General features: G+C 48.8%; 2 protein-coding genes across 3 annotated transcripts in view; both read right to left on the reverse strand.

Annotated features, from left to right (window-relative positions):
• The window catches only part of serinc5 (serine incorporator 5), an 18410-nt gene extending 5949 nt beyond the window's left edge, over positions 1-12461 (reverse strand). For both annotated transcript variants that reach the window (XM_083673175.1, XM_083673174.1), the window contains exons 1-4: positions 12326-12461; positions 3968-4135; positions 476-654; positions 294-376 (exon numbers count right to left, since the gene is read on the reverse strand). In XM_083673175.1, coding sequence (XP_083529301.1) covers positions 294-376; positions 476-654; positions 3968-4135; positions 12326-12352 — 457 coding nt within the window. In that variant the 5' untranslated portion in view covers positions 12353-12461. The remainder of the gene's footprint in view (positions 1-293; positions 377-475; positions 655-3967; positions 4136-12325) is intronic.
• Positions 12462-15233: 2772 nt separating this feature from the next.
• The window catches only part of cdk7 (cyclin-dependent kinase 7), a 6704-nt gene continuing 1937 nt past the window's right edge, over positions 15234-20000 (reverse strand). Inside the window, exons 6-12 of the mRNA XM_083673180.1 lie at positions 18192-18302; positions 17916-18034; positions 17593-17692; positions 16914-17000; positions 16674-16823; positions 16311-16455; positions 15234-15619 (exon numbers count right to left, since the gene is read on the reverse strand). Of these exons, the coding sequence (XP_083529306.1) occupies positions 15591-15619; positions 16311-16455; positions 16674-16823; positions 16914-17000; positions 17593-17692; positions 17916-18034; positions 18192-18302 (741 nt within the window). The 3' untranslated portion in view covers positions 15234-15590. The remainder of the gene's footprint in view (positions 15620-16310; positions 16456-16673; positions 16824-16913; positions 17001-17592; positions 17693-17915; positions 18035-18191; positions 18303-20000) is intronic.

Genomic DNA, 20000 nt, shown 5'->3' on the forward strand with positions numbered 1-20000 from the left:
TCTCTCTCTCATGAGGAAATTCAAACTCATTTCCACAATGGAGCTGAGGGGACTGGGGCACTTGGTTGCAAACTTCCCAGAGGCAGAATTCCCAAGGTTCATAGTCATAAATTAAGTGCAGAGGGCGATTAACTGAGGGAAAGGGAGGAAGGAAGAGTGTGAGAGAGAGATAGAGGAAGGGGCTTAGAGGAGGGGGGAGATACTGTGAGGAGGACATGACCAGAGAGAACTGGGCTGGGGTGGGTTTGGGCTTCTGGCTTAGGGTTGGACTGGGGACAGATGTGAGTGTGTACCTTCCAGAAAGGTGTCCTGGTCTGGGAGGAAGAAGCCTCCTACACAGCAGGCCATCAGAGCTATGAACTTCGGGAACCAGAACCTGGACAGGGAGAGAGAGAGCATTCCATCAATTCACTGACACCACACACACACACACACACACACACACACACACACACACACACACACACACACACACCCGTTGTGTATGGCAGCCCTGCAGCCAGTGCTGTTGTTGACTCGTAGCGTGAAGATGAAGAAGAAGAAGAAGAAGCAGGCCATCCCGAAGCAGACCTTGTAGACGGCGGAGTAACCCACCAGAGTCTTACAGTTCTCCCCGGCCTTCAGCTTCTCACACAGGTCACTGTAGAACGGGATCTAACACACACACACACACACACACACACACACACACACACACACACACGTGACAATGTTAAACATGGGATTAAAAACTGGGGGTTAGCACTGATATGGTCAAATGGACCACCAATGTTAAAAAGCATGTCTGTTTACTAGTGCTGGTCCTTAGAGAAAGGGCCTAATAGGGTCTATGCTGAGTGTCACGCCTCTAAACAAGCAGAAAGAAGGGACAGGCAGCGACACCAACCCCTCTTTCTCTCCACCAACCCCTCTTTCTCTCCACCAACCCCTCTTTCTTCCCCCGCTCTCAACCGGCCTGGTACTGAGGCTTTAGAACCAACTGTCAGTGTACACAAACAAAGACAGGGATGAATAAATTAACCGCCCCCCTTTCAGAGAGAAAAAAAGGACAGAGGGAGAGAGAGAGAGAGAGAAAGAGAGAGAGAGAGGGGGAAAAGCCAGCAAACCAGAGCAAGAGTCACTGGAGTAAATTCTGTAAGAAATCAAAAGAGCTGTTAAACCACATTTGTGGAGACTGCCTCTATAAAAACTATTTCATAATGAGAGACTGAGAACGTTTCCTATTGAAGTCGGAGCTGAAAAAGCTGTCCTGACTGGATTGAGTTGTCATAGCTGTGTTTCTATAGGAAACGGAGCAGTGGGGAAGCAAAGGGCAGGTTTTTTTGTATCTTTTGTCTGGTGTGAAGGACATATTAGCATGTCCATAGTGTTGTGATTAAGAGGAAAAGGGGCTGGCTGATTGTGACTGCTGTAAATCTACACAGAAAAGAGCATTGCTCTCTCACTCACAATGGCTGCTCTCTTAGCTTGGACTACCCACTGCGCGGTGTGTGTGTGTGTGTGTGTGAGAGAGTGTGTGTGAGTGTGTGTACTGTGCTGTTCTCAGCAGGCTTCACGTGAGGCAAACGGCAGCCATTTTGTGCCTGGATGGGCCTTTTCCAGGGCTCCAGTCGCACATGGAGATCCACAGCAGGGAGTCTGCTCTGCTCTGCTCTGTAGACACAGGTGGACGGAGGGAGAAGCCGAGAAGGGGAAATCACTCTGCTTCGCCGTTCTTTCAGCGTCATGGTAACGCAGTCTGATTCCCTGCTTGAAAAACGCCATTGCAGGGAAGGAGAGACAACATCTCACTTTGCCCTGCCTTTATCTTGTAACATGACATGGACCCGGCCACAGAACCCAAAGGCTTAAGCCGGCTGTGTTTTGTAGATTTCTCAATCTCCTTTCGTTCAAATGTTTCGACAGGACCAAGAAGAATAAAGCAAGAGAACAGACAGCTAGCCAGCATTAGAGGGATACTGATAACATCTCCAACAACAACAACAAGAACCACGCCATGACCCGAACTCTGACACACTCCTGACTACACCCTGACCCGCTCACACTGGGTGACTCAACCACTCACCGCAGACGCAGACACTGACACTGTTAGAAGACATAAGACTATCAGACAGTATCATTCCCCTGTTCACCTCAATTCAGCAACAAAAGAGAAACTCAAGCTCAGACACAGTCCGGTAGAGACCTCGGGACAAAGCACTGGGTGGATCCACTGGTAAGCTAAGCTAGGACACGCATTTGCCATTTTTTTCACAGTGGAAACTGAAGACAGCTAGCTGTTCAACTCCCAGCTAACTGTTCCCTCAGTACAGCAGATCCCCCCTGCAGCCACACACGGGCCCGTCACGGCAAGGCTGCCAGTCTGAGGTTTGTGAAGGAAATTTACAAATGTATCCTTAGATAATATCTGTGAGAAAAGAAGAAAAACAACTCCTATTCTGGTAATGTGACAAACAGGCAAGTTCCTATCTGAACTCGCCACACACAGACGTGAATCCACAAGGCTAGTTTTCAAGGCCGTACTCCCTTTTCTCTGCACCAAATGTATTAATGCTTTGTACGCACTTTTCTTATCTAGTTTGTATTAATATCTCTGTGTTTGTGCTGCTCTTTGTCAGACAGCCTACAGTGCTACTCTGATCCATACTGCAGTGTGACTTATTCTGTATCTGTGGTCGCTGTTTGATTAACAATAAATAACACAAAGACAGTTGTCTGTTTCTCTCCAAGAATTTATGAAACTCGGTTTGATTTCCACCACAAGGTTACTGTCCCTTTAACAATCCAGGCAGAGCCGGGTTAGGGTCAGGGTTAGGGCTAGGGTTAGGGTCAGGGTCAGGGTCAGGGTCAGGGTTAGGGTCAGGGCTAGGGTTAGGGTCAGGGTTAGTGGTCATCTCCCAGGCAGAGCCGGGTTAGGGTTAGGGTTAGGGTTAGGGTAAGGGTTAGGGTAAGGGTCAGGGTTAGGGTTAGTAGTCATCTCCCAGGCAGAGCCGGGCTAGGGTTAGGGTCAGGGTTAGGGTTAGGGTTAGGGTTAGTAGTCATCTCCCAGGCAGAGCCGGGTTAGGGTTAGGGCTAGGGCTAGGGTTAGGATTAGGGCTAGGGTTAGGGTTAGTAGTCATCTCCCAGGCAGAGCCGGGTTAGGGTTAGGGCTAGGGCTAGGGTTAGGGTTAGGGTAAGGGTTAGGGTTAGGGTTAGTAGTCATCTCCCAGGCAGAGCCGGGTTAGGGTTAGGGCTAGGGCTAGGGTTAGGGTTAGGGTAAGGGTTAGGGTTAGGGTTAGTAGTCATCTCCCAGGCAGAGCCGGGTTAGGGTTAGGGTTAGGGTTAGTAGTCAGGGTTAGGGTTAGGGTTAGTAGTCATCTCCCAATGCCAGACAGGCGTTGTGGAGTCGGCTGAGAGTGAATTACCCGGAGTACAGTCTCCTTCACACCTGGGTCCTGGCTGAGCTGTGCAGCAGGGACTGTTGCTTTCACCATACTGTTTACTGTAATATGACCCTGACAGAATCAGAGCCTCCCTGTAGCACTGACTCTCCCTGTAGCACTGACTCTGTGGTGTTGAGAGAAGCAGGGCATTAAGGCACATTGAGTCAGTAGTTAGAGTCTGTGGTGAGTCTGTGGTGAGTCCTGCTCTGCTTTGCTCTGCTCTGCGGGAGACTGTAGATTGTTAACTAGGCCATTGCAACCCTGGAATTACACACAGGAAACCCCAGCAGCTACGTCCATTCCTGTGTGCTCTGCTCTGCTCTGCTCTGCTCTGCCAGTGAAGCTTTTCTTACAGGGCATCCAAACAATTCCAGACTCCGCTGGAGCTCTCCTAATAAACTAACCTACCGTTAGTTTGTTAACCTCTCCTCCCCTCCCCCTCTCCTCTCCTCTCCTATCCTCTCCTCCTCCCCTCTCCTCTCCTCCCCTTATCACTCCTCTCCTCTCCTCCCCTCCCTTCATCACTCAGAAGCGGTCATACTCACGTGGTCTTTCATTTCCTGCTCGACGGTGGGTGACATCATGATGACGCAGATGATGGTGACCAGGAGGAAGTAGAGGGCGTACATGAAGCGCGTTCCCGTGGACTGCTTGATCTTCGGACAGCAGCCACAGCAACAGGAACAAGCTGCTGTGCCACAACAGCATGCCAGCTGGGGGGGGGACGGGACGGGACATTATTATACACATATATCATAAAACATAACTACTTCTAGGCAGCAGAACCAAAGCATCACTCGCACAACACACACACACACACACACACACACACACACACACACACACACACCCCCGCACACACACCCCCGAAAAGGGGAACTCTGAAGCTGCGTCTTCGGTCTTGCGCTGAACTACTGCTCAGACCTTTACTGGGCTGCTGTTCTGTGTGTGTCTCATGCTTGCAAGCATTTAATAAACACTTCACTCATATTGTGGCATTGCAAGACTTTATTTCTTGAACCTCATCTCCAAAGAGCCATAAGTACAGAGTGGTTACCCTAGATTTCAACCGCAACAGACACAGGCTTAGACCAGGCTTAGACCAGGCTTAGACCAGGCTTAAAGCACATCTGAAATCACAACACAGACTACACACGCAGTCACAGACTGGAGAGAGCAGGAGAGACTGGAGAGTTCCTCTCAATACGGGAGGGCATCGAAACAGGAGGGATACGAAAAACAGGTTGGATTCTGTCCCCCAGTCAGTTAGAATTTAAGCTCAGTGCAAACCCACCATAACCACAGCTGTGTGTGTGTGTGTGTTGTATATAGGCCTGGTGACTGGGAGGCTTACAGTAGGAGGGTGTGTGTGTTCTGTACATTTACGAGGAGGGTGGAGTAGCTGGAGAGGCTTCTTCTCAGCGTATAATTATCCAGTCCTCTCATTCTGAAATAGAACACAAGGCCTCTCCTTACGAACGCAGAGCTCTTCTCCCTATGACAGCTCCTCAGGGAGAACAGAGGCTTCAGTGTGTGTGTGTGTGTGTGTGTGGTATAGAGAGCAGAAAGGCTTCAGTGTCTGTCTTCACTTACTTTGGGAAGAAGAGCAAGAGAGAGAAAGAGAGAATGATAGAGAGTGAGAGTGAGAGAGAGAGAGAGAGAGAGAGAGAGAGAGAGAGAGTGAGAGTGGGGGTAGGCAACCCCTCGTGACCGAAACCATGAATGAGCTGACAGACACAGTCTGAGTTCCCAGTGTCACAGGCTGGGATGGAGTTTCCACAGTTATGCTTTCACACCTACAGGAGAAGCGTCTAGGGCCGGGGGGCCTACAGGAGAACCCTTCTCTGATTGGTCTAGGGCCGGGGGGGCCTACAGGAGAACCCTTCTCTGATTGGTCTAGGGCTGGGGGGGCGACGGGGGGAAATATGTTAAAGCCAGAGTGACATGATGAGGGAGGATTAGTCAGTGACAGGAAACCCCAAAACTAAGAGTATGGCACAGAACACTGGGAACAAAACGGAATTCTTCCTAGTGAGTACAGCTGAATGAACTTCAAAGACTAAAACATCTGTCTAATCCTTCTTTATCTAATGCTAATCTAAGCGGGGGTGGGTGGGTGGGGGGGGGCAGACAGGACTAAGGAGCCAGCATCTCCCTTTGTCTCAGATGCGCCCACATTGGCACTAATCGAATGAGTAATTAATTAGACACACAACAGATTCAAGTCAGGAGAAAAGATGAATTAGAATTGTGGGGGTGTTAAGATCTCTTTAGAGTGGAGTGTGTTCATCTGATTAGCTAATCTAATGGAGCCCCCTGTGTGTTGTGTAAAGACCGGTCCTGACCCAGAGGAATGCACAGTGAGGGGGTAACTACACAGCCCCGTGGAGCTGCAGGACGGAGAATGGCTACTGAGGCATTCCACAGCGCACAGAGACAAAAGGGTAACCGAGGCAACCAACGCTAGCCCTCCCCTACCAGCACAACCCCCCCCCTTCCTCGACAACCCCAACCCCCCCGCTCCTCGACAACCCCAACCCCCCCCCCCCCCCCTTCCTCAACAACCTCAACCCCCCCCCCCCCCCCATCCTCCTACCATGTCAAAACAGGTGGTTTGAACTGCACCCCCCAGTTAGACCATATTAAACACCCCGCCACCCATCCTAACCCTTCACTCTACCAGCTTACCATAATAACTTCCTTCCCTCCCTCAAACCCAATGCCACCTCTCAGCCCTGACTGCCCACTGACCACCAGCCTAACCAGGCCTCCCAGCCTGTGGGGAAGTAGGCATGGCTAGGTCACCAACTTGCCTATTTACTATAAAAAGCACCCAATGACACACAGCTGCCCCACCACCCCCCCACCCCCACCCCCACACACACACTGTGGCAACGCTGGGATCCTCGAGAGACAAAGACATCTCTCTCTCTTTCTCTCTCCCTCCCTCCCTCTCTCTCCCTCCCTCCCTCCTTCTCCTCCGGATCCTGCTACGGGGGAGAGCTCTGTATATGAGTGAACAGAACAGCAGGGCTAGGCTACAATCAGGAAATGAACACAAATACCATTCAAGACTAAACCCCCTCTTTAGAGACAATGGGTAATTTGAAATAAACACTCTTAATTTACCTTCACTCTGGATGACAGCAGGGTAAGACCACCCCCCCCCCCCCAGCTGTAGCCCATGGTTTGTGTCTTTGTTTACAATAATCATTAAGTCCTCTCCTGCTCTGCCTTGCAGCTTCAGATAGTCAACCCTGGGCCTGATGAAAGACTGCACACACACACACACACACACACACACACACACACAGGAAACACAAAGGAAACAGAGGAGATCAAACACACACATGCACACACAGCAGAAATAGGTCACACAGATGCAAAACAACAAGCAGAATACAGGCCAATCAGGACGGGGAACAGAGAATGTTATCTTAGAACATACAGCCAACCAAGGACCCAGACACACGAGGCGAACAGAGACAGACAGACAGACAGGCAGGCAGACAGACAGACAGACAGACAGGCAGACAGACACACGGGGCGAACAGAGACAGACAGACAGACAGACAGACAGACAGACAGACAGACACACGGGGCGAACAGAGACAGACAGACAGACAGGCAGGCAGACAGACAGACAGACAGACAGACAGACAGGCAGGCAGACAGACAGACAGACAGACAGACAGACAGACAGACAGACAGACAGACAGACAGACAGGCAGACAGAGGGGAGGAGAGGCGGGTTGAACTGAGTGCAAAAGAGGCTAATCAGGAGAACTGAGTCAGGATGACCTCATCTTATCAGATGGGAGTAAGAGAGCAGACACACACACACACACACACACACACACACACTCACTCACTCACACTCACAACATGGTGATTCAGGCACAGACAGACTTTCCACCTGAACCCCACAACAAGCAGCTGTTAATACAACCTGGTTCCCATGGCTCCGTGGGTTAGAGCACATGGTGCGGATTCTCAGCTGCATGCATCACAATGGGACAACTTCACATCAGCAGAAAAACAAAGCGTGACGATTCAGCCGAAACTACCTGTCCCACCCCCTCTCTCAGGTTACCCACGGCTTTGTCAGGAAGGAGGGAGCGAGCGCCACAGGAGAGGAGAGAAAGAGAAAGAGAAAGAGAAGGAGAGAGGGAACAGCCATACACACACACACACACACACACACACACAGGAACCAGTAGGGTTAGAGTCGAGGAGACCTTCTCCACTCCCCTTCATGTCCTGACTGACAGCTGCTTCATTGTCTGTATAGCTAGGCAGCTGAGAACACACTGCAAAAATGTATCACAGCACTGTTTCTCACACACACACACACACACAAAGACACACAGACACACACACACCTTCTATCACAGCCCCTAGCTACACTAAACAGTGTGAAAAACAAAGGCGGGGAGACAGACAGGAGACAGAGAGTATGAGAGAGAGAGGGAGAAAGACAATTACAGGGAAGTCGTCCTGAGCAACATCAGCCCACATCCCTCCAGAGACAGAAGCACACAGAGGAAACCCAACAAGCTGAAACAAAGTTACACAACACGAGGGGAAGGGAGGAGAAAGAATGTCCTCCTGTCAAAACACATGGTCCTATCAGATCTGTTTCAGTGGCATGCCAAGCCATGTTTAAAACACAGGCCTGTTTCACTTTACCCTCACAAGCCTGAGAATGTTTAAGATTCAGATCAGACTTCAACGTGTAGTGGAGCTTTTTCTTTTTTTTCTTTATTATTTATTTAGACCTAGGCTATTGAATGTTCGATGAGTGCACACATGAAAATATTGTGTGTGTCTGTGTCTGTGTCTGTGTCTCCCCTCCTGTGCTGGAGCACTGGGTCAAACCTGGGTTGAGAATGTGTGTTGTGTTGGTGCTGGTTGGCATGTGGCATGATGAAATAGTTCAACTGAAGACTTGACGTCTCGTAGAATAACGATACAGAATGTAGCATAGAATAGTTTCCCTCCCTTGCTCTCTTCTCTGGTAGAATCCTCCGTCTCTCCCTCTCTCCCTCTCTCCATCTCTCCCTCTCTCCATCTCTCCATCTCTCCCTCTCTCTCTCAGCTGAATCCATTCCCACACTTTTACAGCAGATGGGCATTTCACTGGGTTTCATCAGACTACCCACAATTCAACAATCACAACCTGACCATCTCCGCTGAAAAACGCGCACACGCGCACGCGCACGCGCACACACACACACACACACACACACACACACACACACACACACACACACACACACACACACACACACACACACACACACACACACACACACACGACAGCTTAGCCTTATGGTATCTCTCTCCTGACCCAAACCCAAACACCCCCCTGATCAGAGGCATGGGTGATTCTCGGCTCCGAGGGAGGACCCTTCTCTCTATCACAATCCCTGGCTCTGGCCCATAAATCATAGCAGTGTGATAGAAATATTATTGATAGAAATGTTTTAGACAGAATACTGCGGTATGCCTTATAAGCATGTGCTAGGCCTTGCCCTTATGGTAAGACAGGTTGTGGACATTTGCTGACACTGTTACTGGGCAAAATGGGGTTTAAAATAGACAATGGGAGAAAACAGTACTTGTGTCTCCTGTTATTGACACGATATGTCCCAACCCTCAACACCCCTACCCCTGTCCTATAAAGAAGGAAAGTTGCTGTGCTGCTTTAGAGATTTCACTGAATTCTGTCTGGTTGTGTGTCTCTGCTTGCAAGTATAATAAAGGACGTATATTGTGGCTTAACCAGACCATGGACTCTTGAATCTCACCTTTGCTGAAATACCACTGCGGAGAATTTCCACAACAGCAGCCAGAGATTCTAAGAACTAGGATTGTGGCGAAAGATTTGCCAAAATTCCCCCACGTACGTTAGTACACTGTAAGTACTGTACATCACCCTCTCCTTTCTACAGCACAGTGGACTTCCAATCTAGTGACAAACAAGTGTTTGATTAAAGAATAATTGGGCTGAAGTAAAGTCAACTCTAATGGCTGCATTTGGTATGATGCAGTTTAGGGCCCAAATCAGACAACACCTCCTGGCCTTTGATCAGGGGCTCAGCATTCAACAACCCCCCCCCCCCCCATATACACACACACACACACACACACACACACACACACACACACACACACACACACACACACACACACACACACACACACACACACACACACACACACACACACACACACACACACACACACACACCCTTGTGTTCTCATCCAGTCAGATGGGCTTTAAGGGACAGTCCACCCAAATGACTGGATTAAATATTTTTCCCGCCAGTACTCTGAGAAACTAGAGTCCCCACTGTAAATGTGCTACTTCAGCCCATAACCCCTGTTCCAAGATCAGGCCTCTCTGTCCCAGACATTACCTTACCTTAGACATTACCTTACCTTAGACATTACCTTACCCTAGACATTACCTTACCTTAGACATTACCTTACCTTAGACATTACCTTACCTTAGACATTACCTTACCCTAGACATTACCTTACCCTAGACATTACCTTACCTTAGACATTACCTTACCCTAGACATTACCTTACCTTAGACATTACCTTACCCTAGACATTACCTTACCTTAGACATTACCTTACCCTAGACATTACCTTACCTTAGACATTACCTTACCTTAGACATTACCTTACCTTAGACATTACCTTACCTTAGACATTACCTTACCCTAGACATTACCTTACCCTAGACATTACCTTACCTTAGACATTACCTTGCCTTAGACATTACCTTACCTTAGACATTACCTTACCTTAGACATTACCTTACCCTAGACATTACCTTACCTTAGACATTACCAGCCTCTACCCAGCTGGGAGTAAAAGCTGAGGCCATGTTGGTCAGTCAGCGTCAGGTGAGTGTTCAGTCAGCGTCAGGTGAGTGTTCAGTCAGCGTCAGGTGAGTGTTCAGTCAGCGTCAGGTGAGTGTTCAGTCAGCGTCAGGTGAGTGTTCAGTCAGCGTCAGGTGAGTGTTCAGTCAGCGTCAGGTGAGTGTTCAGTCAGCGTCAGGTGAGTGTTCAGTCAGCGTCAGGTGAGTGTTCAGTCAGCGTTGTGATAACAGCATCTCAGCCTAATACTGCCCCTTGGCCTAATACTGCCCCTTGGCCTAATACTGCCCCTAGGCCTAATACTGCCCCTTGGCCTAATACTGCCCCTTGGCCTAATACTGCCCTAGGCCTAATACTGCCCCTTGGCCTAATACTGCCCCTTGGCCTAATACTGCCCCTAGGCCTAATACTGCCCCTTGGCCTAATACTGCCCCTAGGCCTAATACTGCCCCTTGGCCTAATACTGCCCCTTGGCCTCTCTCCTGCTCCTCATCCTGTGATCCAGCCTGCGGCTCCCCAACCCCAAGCACTCACTTCTTAGCCCCGCCCACAGATCCCCAGCCAGCTAGAACACGGCTGTCCAATCCTGCGTCTGTGCCTGTCCACTGATCTATTCCAAACAGCCAAGCTCCCACATTCAGCTCAGAGGGGAAATTAACAGACCACCCGCCGACCACACACACACACACACACACAAAGCAGGACACACACACACAATCCAAAAACACACAGAGATGGGGACAAAGCTAATGGGGGTCCCTGACAGGATCATCGTATGGCCAGAGTAGAAGGACAAGTGTTTGTGCTTCATTTCCTGCTAATCCCAGCCTAATCATACATAAACACACACACACTCACAAAGATTCATTCATTTCCTTTATTCATTGGGTGCGGTAGAGGAATGACCCCTGGCCCTCCCTACGCTTGCTGGATGAGGGATGTGTCCTTATAATTAAATTCCTCTGGATCAGAACCCCCTCAGTAGCCTCCCAACTCCCAACCCTCTAAAGCTTTGTTTCCACATGATGGCCATGGCGGAGTCCTTTTGGGTAGCTGAAGTTAGGGCTCCTGATTAACTCCACCACAATGGATATGCAATCCAAGTATTCCATGAAAACTACAGTATAATTCCATCGAGTGTATTAGGGTTAGGAGCCATTTATTTTCCGAAATGCGGTTATTTCCAACAAATTATGTTGTAATGGAATTGTTAGAACTTCACTGTAAACTTATTGTTGTTCTGCTCCTCACAGTCAGGGTATGTGTGTTGGATTAAACCGGATAGGTTCTTTGGTGAAACTCAGCCGTTGATCGTTTGAGCGGTTAGGGTGGGACGGGGAGACACGCTAATCTCTCCCCACCAGGAGAGGAAAGGAGAGGAGAGACGGCAAAACCCATCAGAACCGCACCGCCTGTCAGATCTCTGGTCGGACGGGACGGACTCAAGCCGGTGCCGAAAGATATCTCTCACTCACTCACACACTCACACACACACACACACACACACACACACACACACACACACACACACACACACACACACACACACACACACACACACACACACACACGATAAACATGATCGCGTTGATTGATTACTCAACAGGGAACTACGTTGCTAGTTCTGGACAGAAGTGATAAATCCACGGTGGTTGTCAGACTTTTGACGGTGTTCAACTCCGACACTAAACGCGGATCTGAAGATCCACCGCAAATGACTCAGATAGCCGCTAGCTTCTGGGTCCGGTGTAACATCTCCGAGAGCCAAAGCCCTTTTTCATTCAACCATTTATCAAAATAGAATAGGCTTTATTATAGAAGATGTATTCTACTGGAGTGTAAATTGTTAGCGAGGGGAGGCAAATTAAGGAGTGGAAAACTGGCTTAGCACAGCTGGCTGCTCCTCTCCTCTCCTCTCTCCTCTCCTGCTGGCGGTTAGCTCCAGAAACGACGGTCAAACAGAGATATTATACCGTACCGCCTGTAGAATAAACCTTGGTGTTTCCTCACCTGGGAGATGCAGCACGGAGTACACATCCTGCGATGCTGCTCGATCCTCTCTCCAAAAATCTTGTCTACTTTTCCACTTCTGGACAGACGTTTTCGTATTTCTTCGTGGAATCCTCAACACAGCGACCAGTCCGTGTGTATCTGTCCCACCGCTCGGTTCTGTCTCTCTCTCTCCTCCCCCTTCTCCCTCTCTCTCCTCCCCCTTCTCCCTCTCTCTCCTCCCCCTTCTCCCTCTCTCTCCTCCCCCTCCCTCTCTCTCTCTCCTCCCCCTCCCTCCCTCTCTTATCCCCCCTCCCTCCCTCTCTCCTCCCTCCCTCTCTCCTCCCCCTCCCTATCTCTCTCTCTCCTCCCCCTCCCTCCCTCTCTCTCTCATCCCCCCCTCCCTCTCTCTCTCATCCCCCCCTCCCTCTCTCTCTCATCCCCCCCTCCCTCTCTCTCTCATCCCCCCCTCCCTCTCTCTCTCCTCCCACTGTACCGTGATGGCGCTCCAGCCAGCTGCTAAACCACCGAGCAGACAAAGCAGCTGAAGCCTCTATGAGCTATAATCTGTGTTCGGAGCCACAGTATCTAGACTGACATACAGTGTTATAAAGCGTTATAAAGCGTTACACACAACGGGACGTACAAACGCATAACTGCTGACAGTCTTTTGAATGTGTTCGATCTTTTTTTTTTTTTTTTTATCTCTCACTCACTTCCGTTTTCGTCACATTGTTCAGCTTCCACAGAACTGTCCGTTTATTCTGGTAGAAAAGCCAGAAGAAAGAGAGAACAAGAAATCACGGGGGAAAACACCGACAAAAAAGAACAAGAAATCATGGGAGCCTTCAGGGGTTCTTTATGATGAGATAAAGTAGTCTTCGCTGTATGCTTTTCCACAGCAATGGGGAAGACTGAAGCTTGTTGGGAGTTCTGATGTTGTCATGGTTGTAAAGCCTTCTCTACTTCACATCTAGGGAGGATATAGGCTTCGTATTGTCAGGGACAGGAAACCTCAGCTCTTGTAGTATATTTTGCTCTGACCAGAAGAAGGCCTAGTGGGTTATGCCCTTGGACTGTTGCAGCATGCAGTTGACCTCTGTAGGTTGGGGGGATGGTAAAGGAGAGATAGTGGTGGGGGTAGTCTTAGTTAGTTAAGGCTGTGAATAGCACCAAAAGGCATACCCTTATTTGGTGGAAACTATAAATGTCACCATCGTATAGGTTAAAAATGTTTAGGGTAATGTGAACCTGGGAATTCCATGCCCAAATCTGGAAGACAAAGCAGGCTGTTTTTGTATAAAAGACTGAACGGCTGGACTAGATAGGGGGGGACATTATTGACTGGACAGGAGCCCCCACATCTGGCCGTGGTATGTAATGATGAAGTTATGATTAATTAAAGACGATTAAACTGACTCATCCGGACCTCTGCAGCTTCCTTCCTTCATCTAAGTATATTTACTACACTCTCAACTGGGACAGTTGAACCATGATGGAGGGACGAGTGTTCATAGAAGCACTGATTTACTTGGATATTTACAGACTGTTGAAAGCTTCACTCATCCTCATTCAGACGGCCCAGTAAACCAACGTCAGCACGGTCCTCTGGTTTCTAGTCTACCCTCAACTCCCGTAGGGCTTGTGAGAGCCCTATTATGCTGTAGACAGGTTCTCTCTGGTTAGTAGGTCAGGAGTCTCTGATTCCAGAGGCAAAAGTCATTGGAGGTTGTCTAACAAGAGCGAAAGCAACATATTCTATTTAATTTCATATCATGTGATACTGAAAACCAATATCATGTGATATTGAGGCCAGAGTCAGACTGATAAGGAAATAGCGATTGAGCTTTGTCAAACACCGCCTCTGCTCTCTCTCTCTCTCTCTCTCACACACAGATGGTGCAGTGTCGTGATCGACAATGGGTCTGCTAGCTAATAGAACAGCTGATAAGGCTGTCACACTAGGCTGCTGTGTTAGTGCTGCTTTGTGTCTGAGTGACCCTGTCATCTGATGCAGCAGTCACCCTCACACACACCATCTCACTCACTTTCACACACACTCACATTGGCACCACACATGGCCATTGTGTCCCTTCAGCACTGTATTGTGGAGCTCTTCTATAAATAGATCACTCGGCATGTCCTCCCCCTGAACTCCACCCCGACTGTTCTGTAATACAATTGGATAGAAGAGACATTCTCTACTACAGGAAATTGTGTCATATCTGTATCTTGTATCAGTCCCTCCTCTCCACCTCTAGTCTACAGGGACACCCGTGTCTCCTCTCCACCTCTACAGTCTACAGGGCCACCCGTGTCTCCTCTCCACCTCTCCACCTCTACAGGGACACCCGTGTCTCCTCTCATTCCTATCATCTGCACTGACCTGGCAACTCTGAACAGGGTGAAACAAAAAGGCAGTGATGCCCACCAGGGAATCTGCTCTCACTTGTCAGTGTGTGTCAGATCAGTGCAGAGTAAGGAGAGGGGACGGGGACAGGACACCGCTTTACACTGCTGCAGGTGGCACACTGGTGGCAGACCACAGCTGTGATACTGTGTGCCCTGAAGGCAACTTGCTACACACACACACACACACACACACACACACACACACACGACAGGAAACATATTTTTGTCCACACATGCCCCTGGATTTGAGTGTACATAATACTATTTTTTCTGGGTATTCATAGCGCAGACCAAACAGTGTGTAGACTGTTCAATATGTGTGTACTTCCATGTGTTTCCTTTCTAGAGAGATACAGTAGTGTTGTCTCACGTATGAGCTGTGTTCAACATTCAACAGGGAGGAGTATGAGTGATGTTATCTGTCTCATAGTGAGCTCTTCACTGTCAGACACACAGACTCCCGATCACAATAAGTCATGTTCCCTCAGACCAAAAGACACAAAACAGCACAGCAGAATATTAGACAAAAGATCTACAAGATCTAATTTATTCCCCCACATCACATACGTAAAAGAAACAAAAAAAAAAAAAAAAAAATACATGAAATTAATCTGTTTTCTTTTTCTGTCACATAAATAGTTCTCCCTAGAAATGCCCGTACAGAGCTCAGACATCATTGTTACAATGAGGAATAACCAGAACCACTTTCTGACCAAACTGGACAGAACAGGACCGCAATCCTGGTAGACGTTGGCTTTAACCACAGATCTTGATTCAGATGGCTTCATATCTGCCCCATGTTTGGGACAACCTCCACCCACTCGAATAGACCCCACTGGACCAGGTGGTCGTGGTGCTGAACTAACCCACACCATCAGAAAACCAGCTTCTTTTTCATGGCACCTGAGATAAACAGACAAAGAAAGTTAGTGAATTCAGTAAACAAACCATCTGAACCATCTGATAGCTAAACTAAGAACATTGGGAGGCTCTTTCTCAAATGGAACTCTGAGCATAATATACTACTTCAGTTGACCCAAACAGTTGCCAAACCACAGATGGAAATGGAAAAGTTTTGAACTCCCCAGTAATTTTGAGGTCCTAGTCTGTCTCCTCCCTTTAAACTGTGAGAGCATGTATTTAAAGTGTGTGTGTGTGTGTGACTGATATAGTCGTGGGGTCTAACTGCAGTTATACATACTGCCAACACCCTTTTAATTACTAGGATCTGAATCAAGTGGTATTCCAGTTATGAGGGACACATAATGTACAGGATGTAGGAATGTGAGGGTTTCTTTCAGATTTGCTGGCCCCATTTGGCCCCATTTGTGCCACCCAAACAGTGGAGCAGCCAGAATAATATTGACCATGTTATTATTACCACTAGTGATTCACAGGTCAGCTATTGATGAATCCTCCCCTGCAGTTTCATAGACATGGACCTGAGTTACTGATTAACACGGTAAAACACAACCCTGTCAATGAGGTCGTCTACTTGATGATGTGGTGATCTGGGGTGTGATGAAATCATGATGGACAAATATTTCCATTGTGTGTGTGTGTGTGTGTGTGTGTGTGTATGTGTGTGTATTACTTTGCTCCAGCCCGTCTCGTTTCCTCTTGATCCCGATAGTGACGTTCTCCTTCTCTTTCAGAGCCTCGGCTGAGGAGTTGGGACGGGGGAGCTGGGGACCTGGGGTGGGACCAGGCCGATTACTGAAGTACCTCATCCCCAGAGCCTAGAGAGGGAGGAGGGGAATCAGCTTTCTACGCTTTAGAATCAGTACAGTTTAGAGAGAGAAGCTGCTGTGTGGGGTTTCCCATTCCCATCTCTGAGTAACAGAGAGGACGGCCATCAAGGCAACAGAGAAACTGGACACAAGCGCACGCACACACACGCACAACTGCATTATGAGTCTCAGTGTTATTCTATCTACACGGTGCCTGTGTGTGTTACCTGTGTGGCGGTGATGCGTGTACTGGGGTTAAAGGTGAATAATCCCTGTAGTAGTTCTAGAAGGTCATCTCCTGCAGCAGTGAAGATGTGTTCCAGCGGCGTACCAGGAAACAGCTTAAATGACACGTAGTCTGGTAGATTGCTCATACCCTGCAGAGAGAGAGCCATAATGTATGGATGGAATTATGAATTAAACAAGCTTGGAAGTCACAAGCACACAAACACACAGAAGAGACTCACAGGCCAGGTGTCTTCAGTGGGCGTGCCTAGAGCCTCAAAGATCTTGGTCAGCTGGTCCAGATCCGAGTCTCCTGCTAGGAATGGTAACTAAGACAGGAAGTCAGAGGTCGTTACTTTCAGCTCAAACACACAGTGACCTTACTGTCCTCTAAGGTGTCTGTATCAAGTCCGCTGATGTGTGCAGTGTCTTGGGACTGGTGTGTACATGTACAAAACCGGATCACGTAGAAAGAAAAAGGAACAAAAAGGTATTATTGGGAGTGGTGAACTGAACTGGTGAACTGACTGGTGAACTGACTGGTGAACTGACTGGTGAACTGACTGGTGTTCATCCAAAGTGCACTTATCAGGAATGGACTGTAATGTGCGGTGGGTTTGGTAAGGAATGTTAGCGATGTAAGGCGCGCGTAAGTGTGAGCGTGTGTGTGAGCGTGTGTGTGTGTGTGAGCGTGTGTGTGTGAGCGTGTGTGTGTGAGCGTGTGTGTGAGCGTGTGTGTGAGCGTGTGTGTGTGAGCGTGTGTGTGTGAGCGTGTGTGTGTGAGCGTGTGTGTGAGCGTGTGTGTGTGAGCGTGTGTGTGTGAGCGTGTGTGTGAGCGTGTGTGTGAGCGTGTGTGTGAGCGTGTGTGTGAGCGTGTGTGTGTGAGCGTGTGTGTGTGAGCGTGAGTGTGTGAGCGTGTACCCGGAGGAGCAGCTCTGCGAGGATACAGCCCACTGCCCACATATCGACACCTACTCCATACATCTTGGCACCGAACAGCAGCTCTGGAGAACGATACCACCTGACAGGAGGAGGGGGGGGGTCAGTTGGACGTTTCTACTGGGTGTACACAACGCTTTTATCAGCAAAAAAACACATTCCTCCAAAACGTTCAAATTCAGAAGGAAGAAGAAGAGAACATGGGAGACACAACCCAACAACAAAAGAGAGGGATAAGGAGAGAGAGAGAGAGAGGATAGAAAGAGTTCAGGGTATATTACAGCGACAGACGTCACAGCACAGACCGGGTGACTACTTGATGTGTGTAGACTCTGTTGGGGCTGCCGAAGGCTTTGGCCAAGCCAAAGTCAGCCAGCTTCAGCACGCCATTCTCATCCAACAGAAGGTTATTGGGCTTCAGATCCTAGACGACACACACACACAGACCACAGATGACACACACGTGTAAATGGTTGGGTGGTGGGGGGTATAACCACATCCCCGACACAATAGGCCTCATGACCACCTCACATCATACAGTACATGAGTACCAGTGTGTTTGTGTGTGAACTTGTCCTCACCCTGTGGAGGATCCAGTGGTGGTGCATATATTCTAGTCCCTGGAGAGTCATGAGGATGTAGGCTTTGATGTTGGCCGGAGTCAGGACCAGACTTGTGTCTTTGATGATCACCTGGAACACAGGAGAGATCCATTTGACCGGGAGACAAGCCTAGCACAGCTGTCCCTGCGGCTCCCGTCCTGCATCTGCACAGCTGCCAACTCACTCCACAGACCACAATCAGCTCCACGACTGCTACCATTATCCTCCGTATCCAGATCAGTGAAGAGGAGGCAGAAAGGAAACGCCTTCACACTATGGAGATGCACCCCGAGTCAGGTAGAGGGGCCAAGACCACGGTCCAAAAACAACCCCCAGGCCCCAACACCTGTGGTGTCCTCAGCTGAAAACACTGGACCCAGTCTCTTGTTACATGTTTCGGTATTGACAGCCAAAACCACTAACAGATGTGGTCGGAACCAACATGGGAGTAAGATACCGTGATAGATCAGAAACCAAGCTCTGTGTCTAGAAATAGACCTTTTGCGTGAGTGATCAAATCAGGTTAATTTTCCAGGCATCTGTCTTCCAGGGTTCTGATAATGGATATTATATCATCCTGAAAGCTGAGGAGAGTGCTATTGATTTTTTGGTAGTGCAGTTAACCTCCATTGTGGCTCTAAGGGCTCTGTATTTCCTCCTCTCTAACCGAGTTAGATGCATTGGTGGTGAAACCGAGCGCCCATCTGAAGCCCTGTGTCTAAGGGGAGGCGGTGGATGGCAGGGCTGGTGAGAGACGTCTGTCTGTCAGAAACTCAGAACCTAAGATTTAGGATTAAGGATTCCTAAGAAAAATGCCATATATGTAAATGTAATGTAAGAACCTCTGTGTTAAACCCCTCAAAAGTTACTTGCATTAAGCTTCCTATTGGAATGGGAAACTCTGACATTTGTTGGGAGAAAGTGTACCCAAGTGAGTGTGTGTCTGTCACCCTCCCTCTCTCTCCCTCCCTCTCTCTCCCTACTGCTCGCTCTTGGCTGCAGCCTTTGATGTTCTGTACCACTAAACCAGGGCTGTAATGAGAATTCTCACATATCCAGAAGAGCCTAAACATCACCTCAGTCCTAACAGCAGCTATCCCTACGATGCCACTAACTGAACACTGCTGCACACCAGAGGTGGTGAGGCAAATATTCAATCCATTTAGTCGCCTTGGTCTAAAAGATCACGGGACTGAAAGTCAGCACTCCAGCAATGTTTCTGTTGATGGATCCTGTAGCAAGGCTGCAGGTGTGAGGTTGGGGAGGCCCAGGGGCCGAGGGGAACACTAATGGGGACGAACCTGCCCATACCTCAAACAGAAACACCCGTTAACAGCTGCACAGACGGGATATCTGTCTGTATCTGTGCTGCTGCCGTTAACTGTCCACTTTGTCACACCCGACTGGACACTACAGTCAGAATGCTTACAGACTAGCTTGAAACCTCTTCACCCCCACGTCCCCCTGTTAATAAATCATTTACAAAAGAAAAAAAAGAAAAAACTTCTGGCATTACGACTGCCTATTGCCCCTGGTGTGAGCATCGATTACTTTATCTTATGACGACAGATGGATAGATGATTCACTTACTTAAACAAATGTACTTGTTGTAAGTTGCTTTGGATAAAGGCTTCTGCTAAATGCCATAAATGTAAATGTAAAATGTAAATGGGAGGGCTTGGTAGGCCCAGGGGTGGAGGGGAAGGGCTTGGTAGGCCCAGGGGTGGAGGGGAAGGGCTTGGTAGGCCCAGGGGTGGAGGGGAAGGGCTTGGTAGGCCCAGGGGTGGA

This window comes from Argentina silus (genome assembly GCF_951799395.1).
Source record: "Argentina silus genome assembly, chromosome: 7".
NCBI classification, from domain to species: Eukaryota; Metazoa; Chordata; class Actinopteri; order Argentiniformes; family Argentinidae; genus Argentina; species Argentina silus.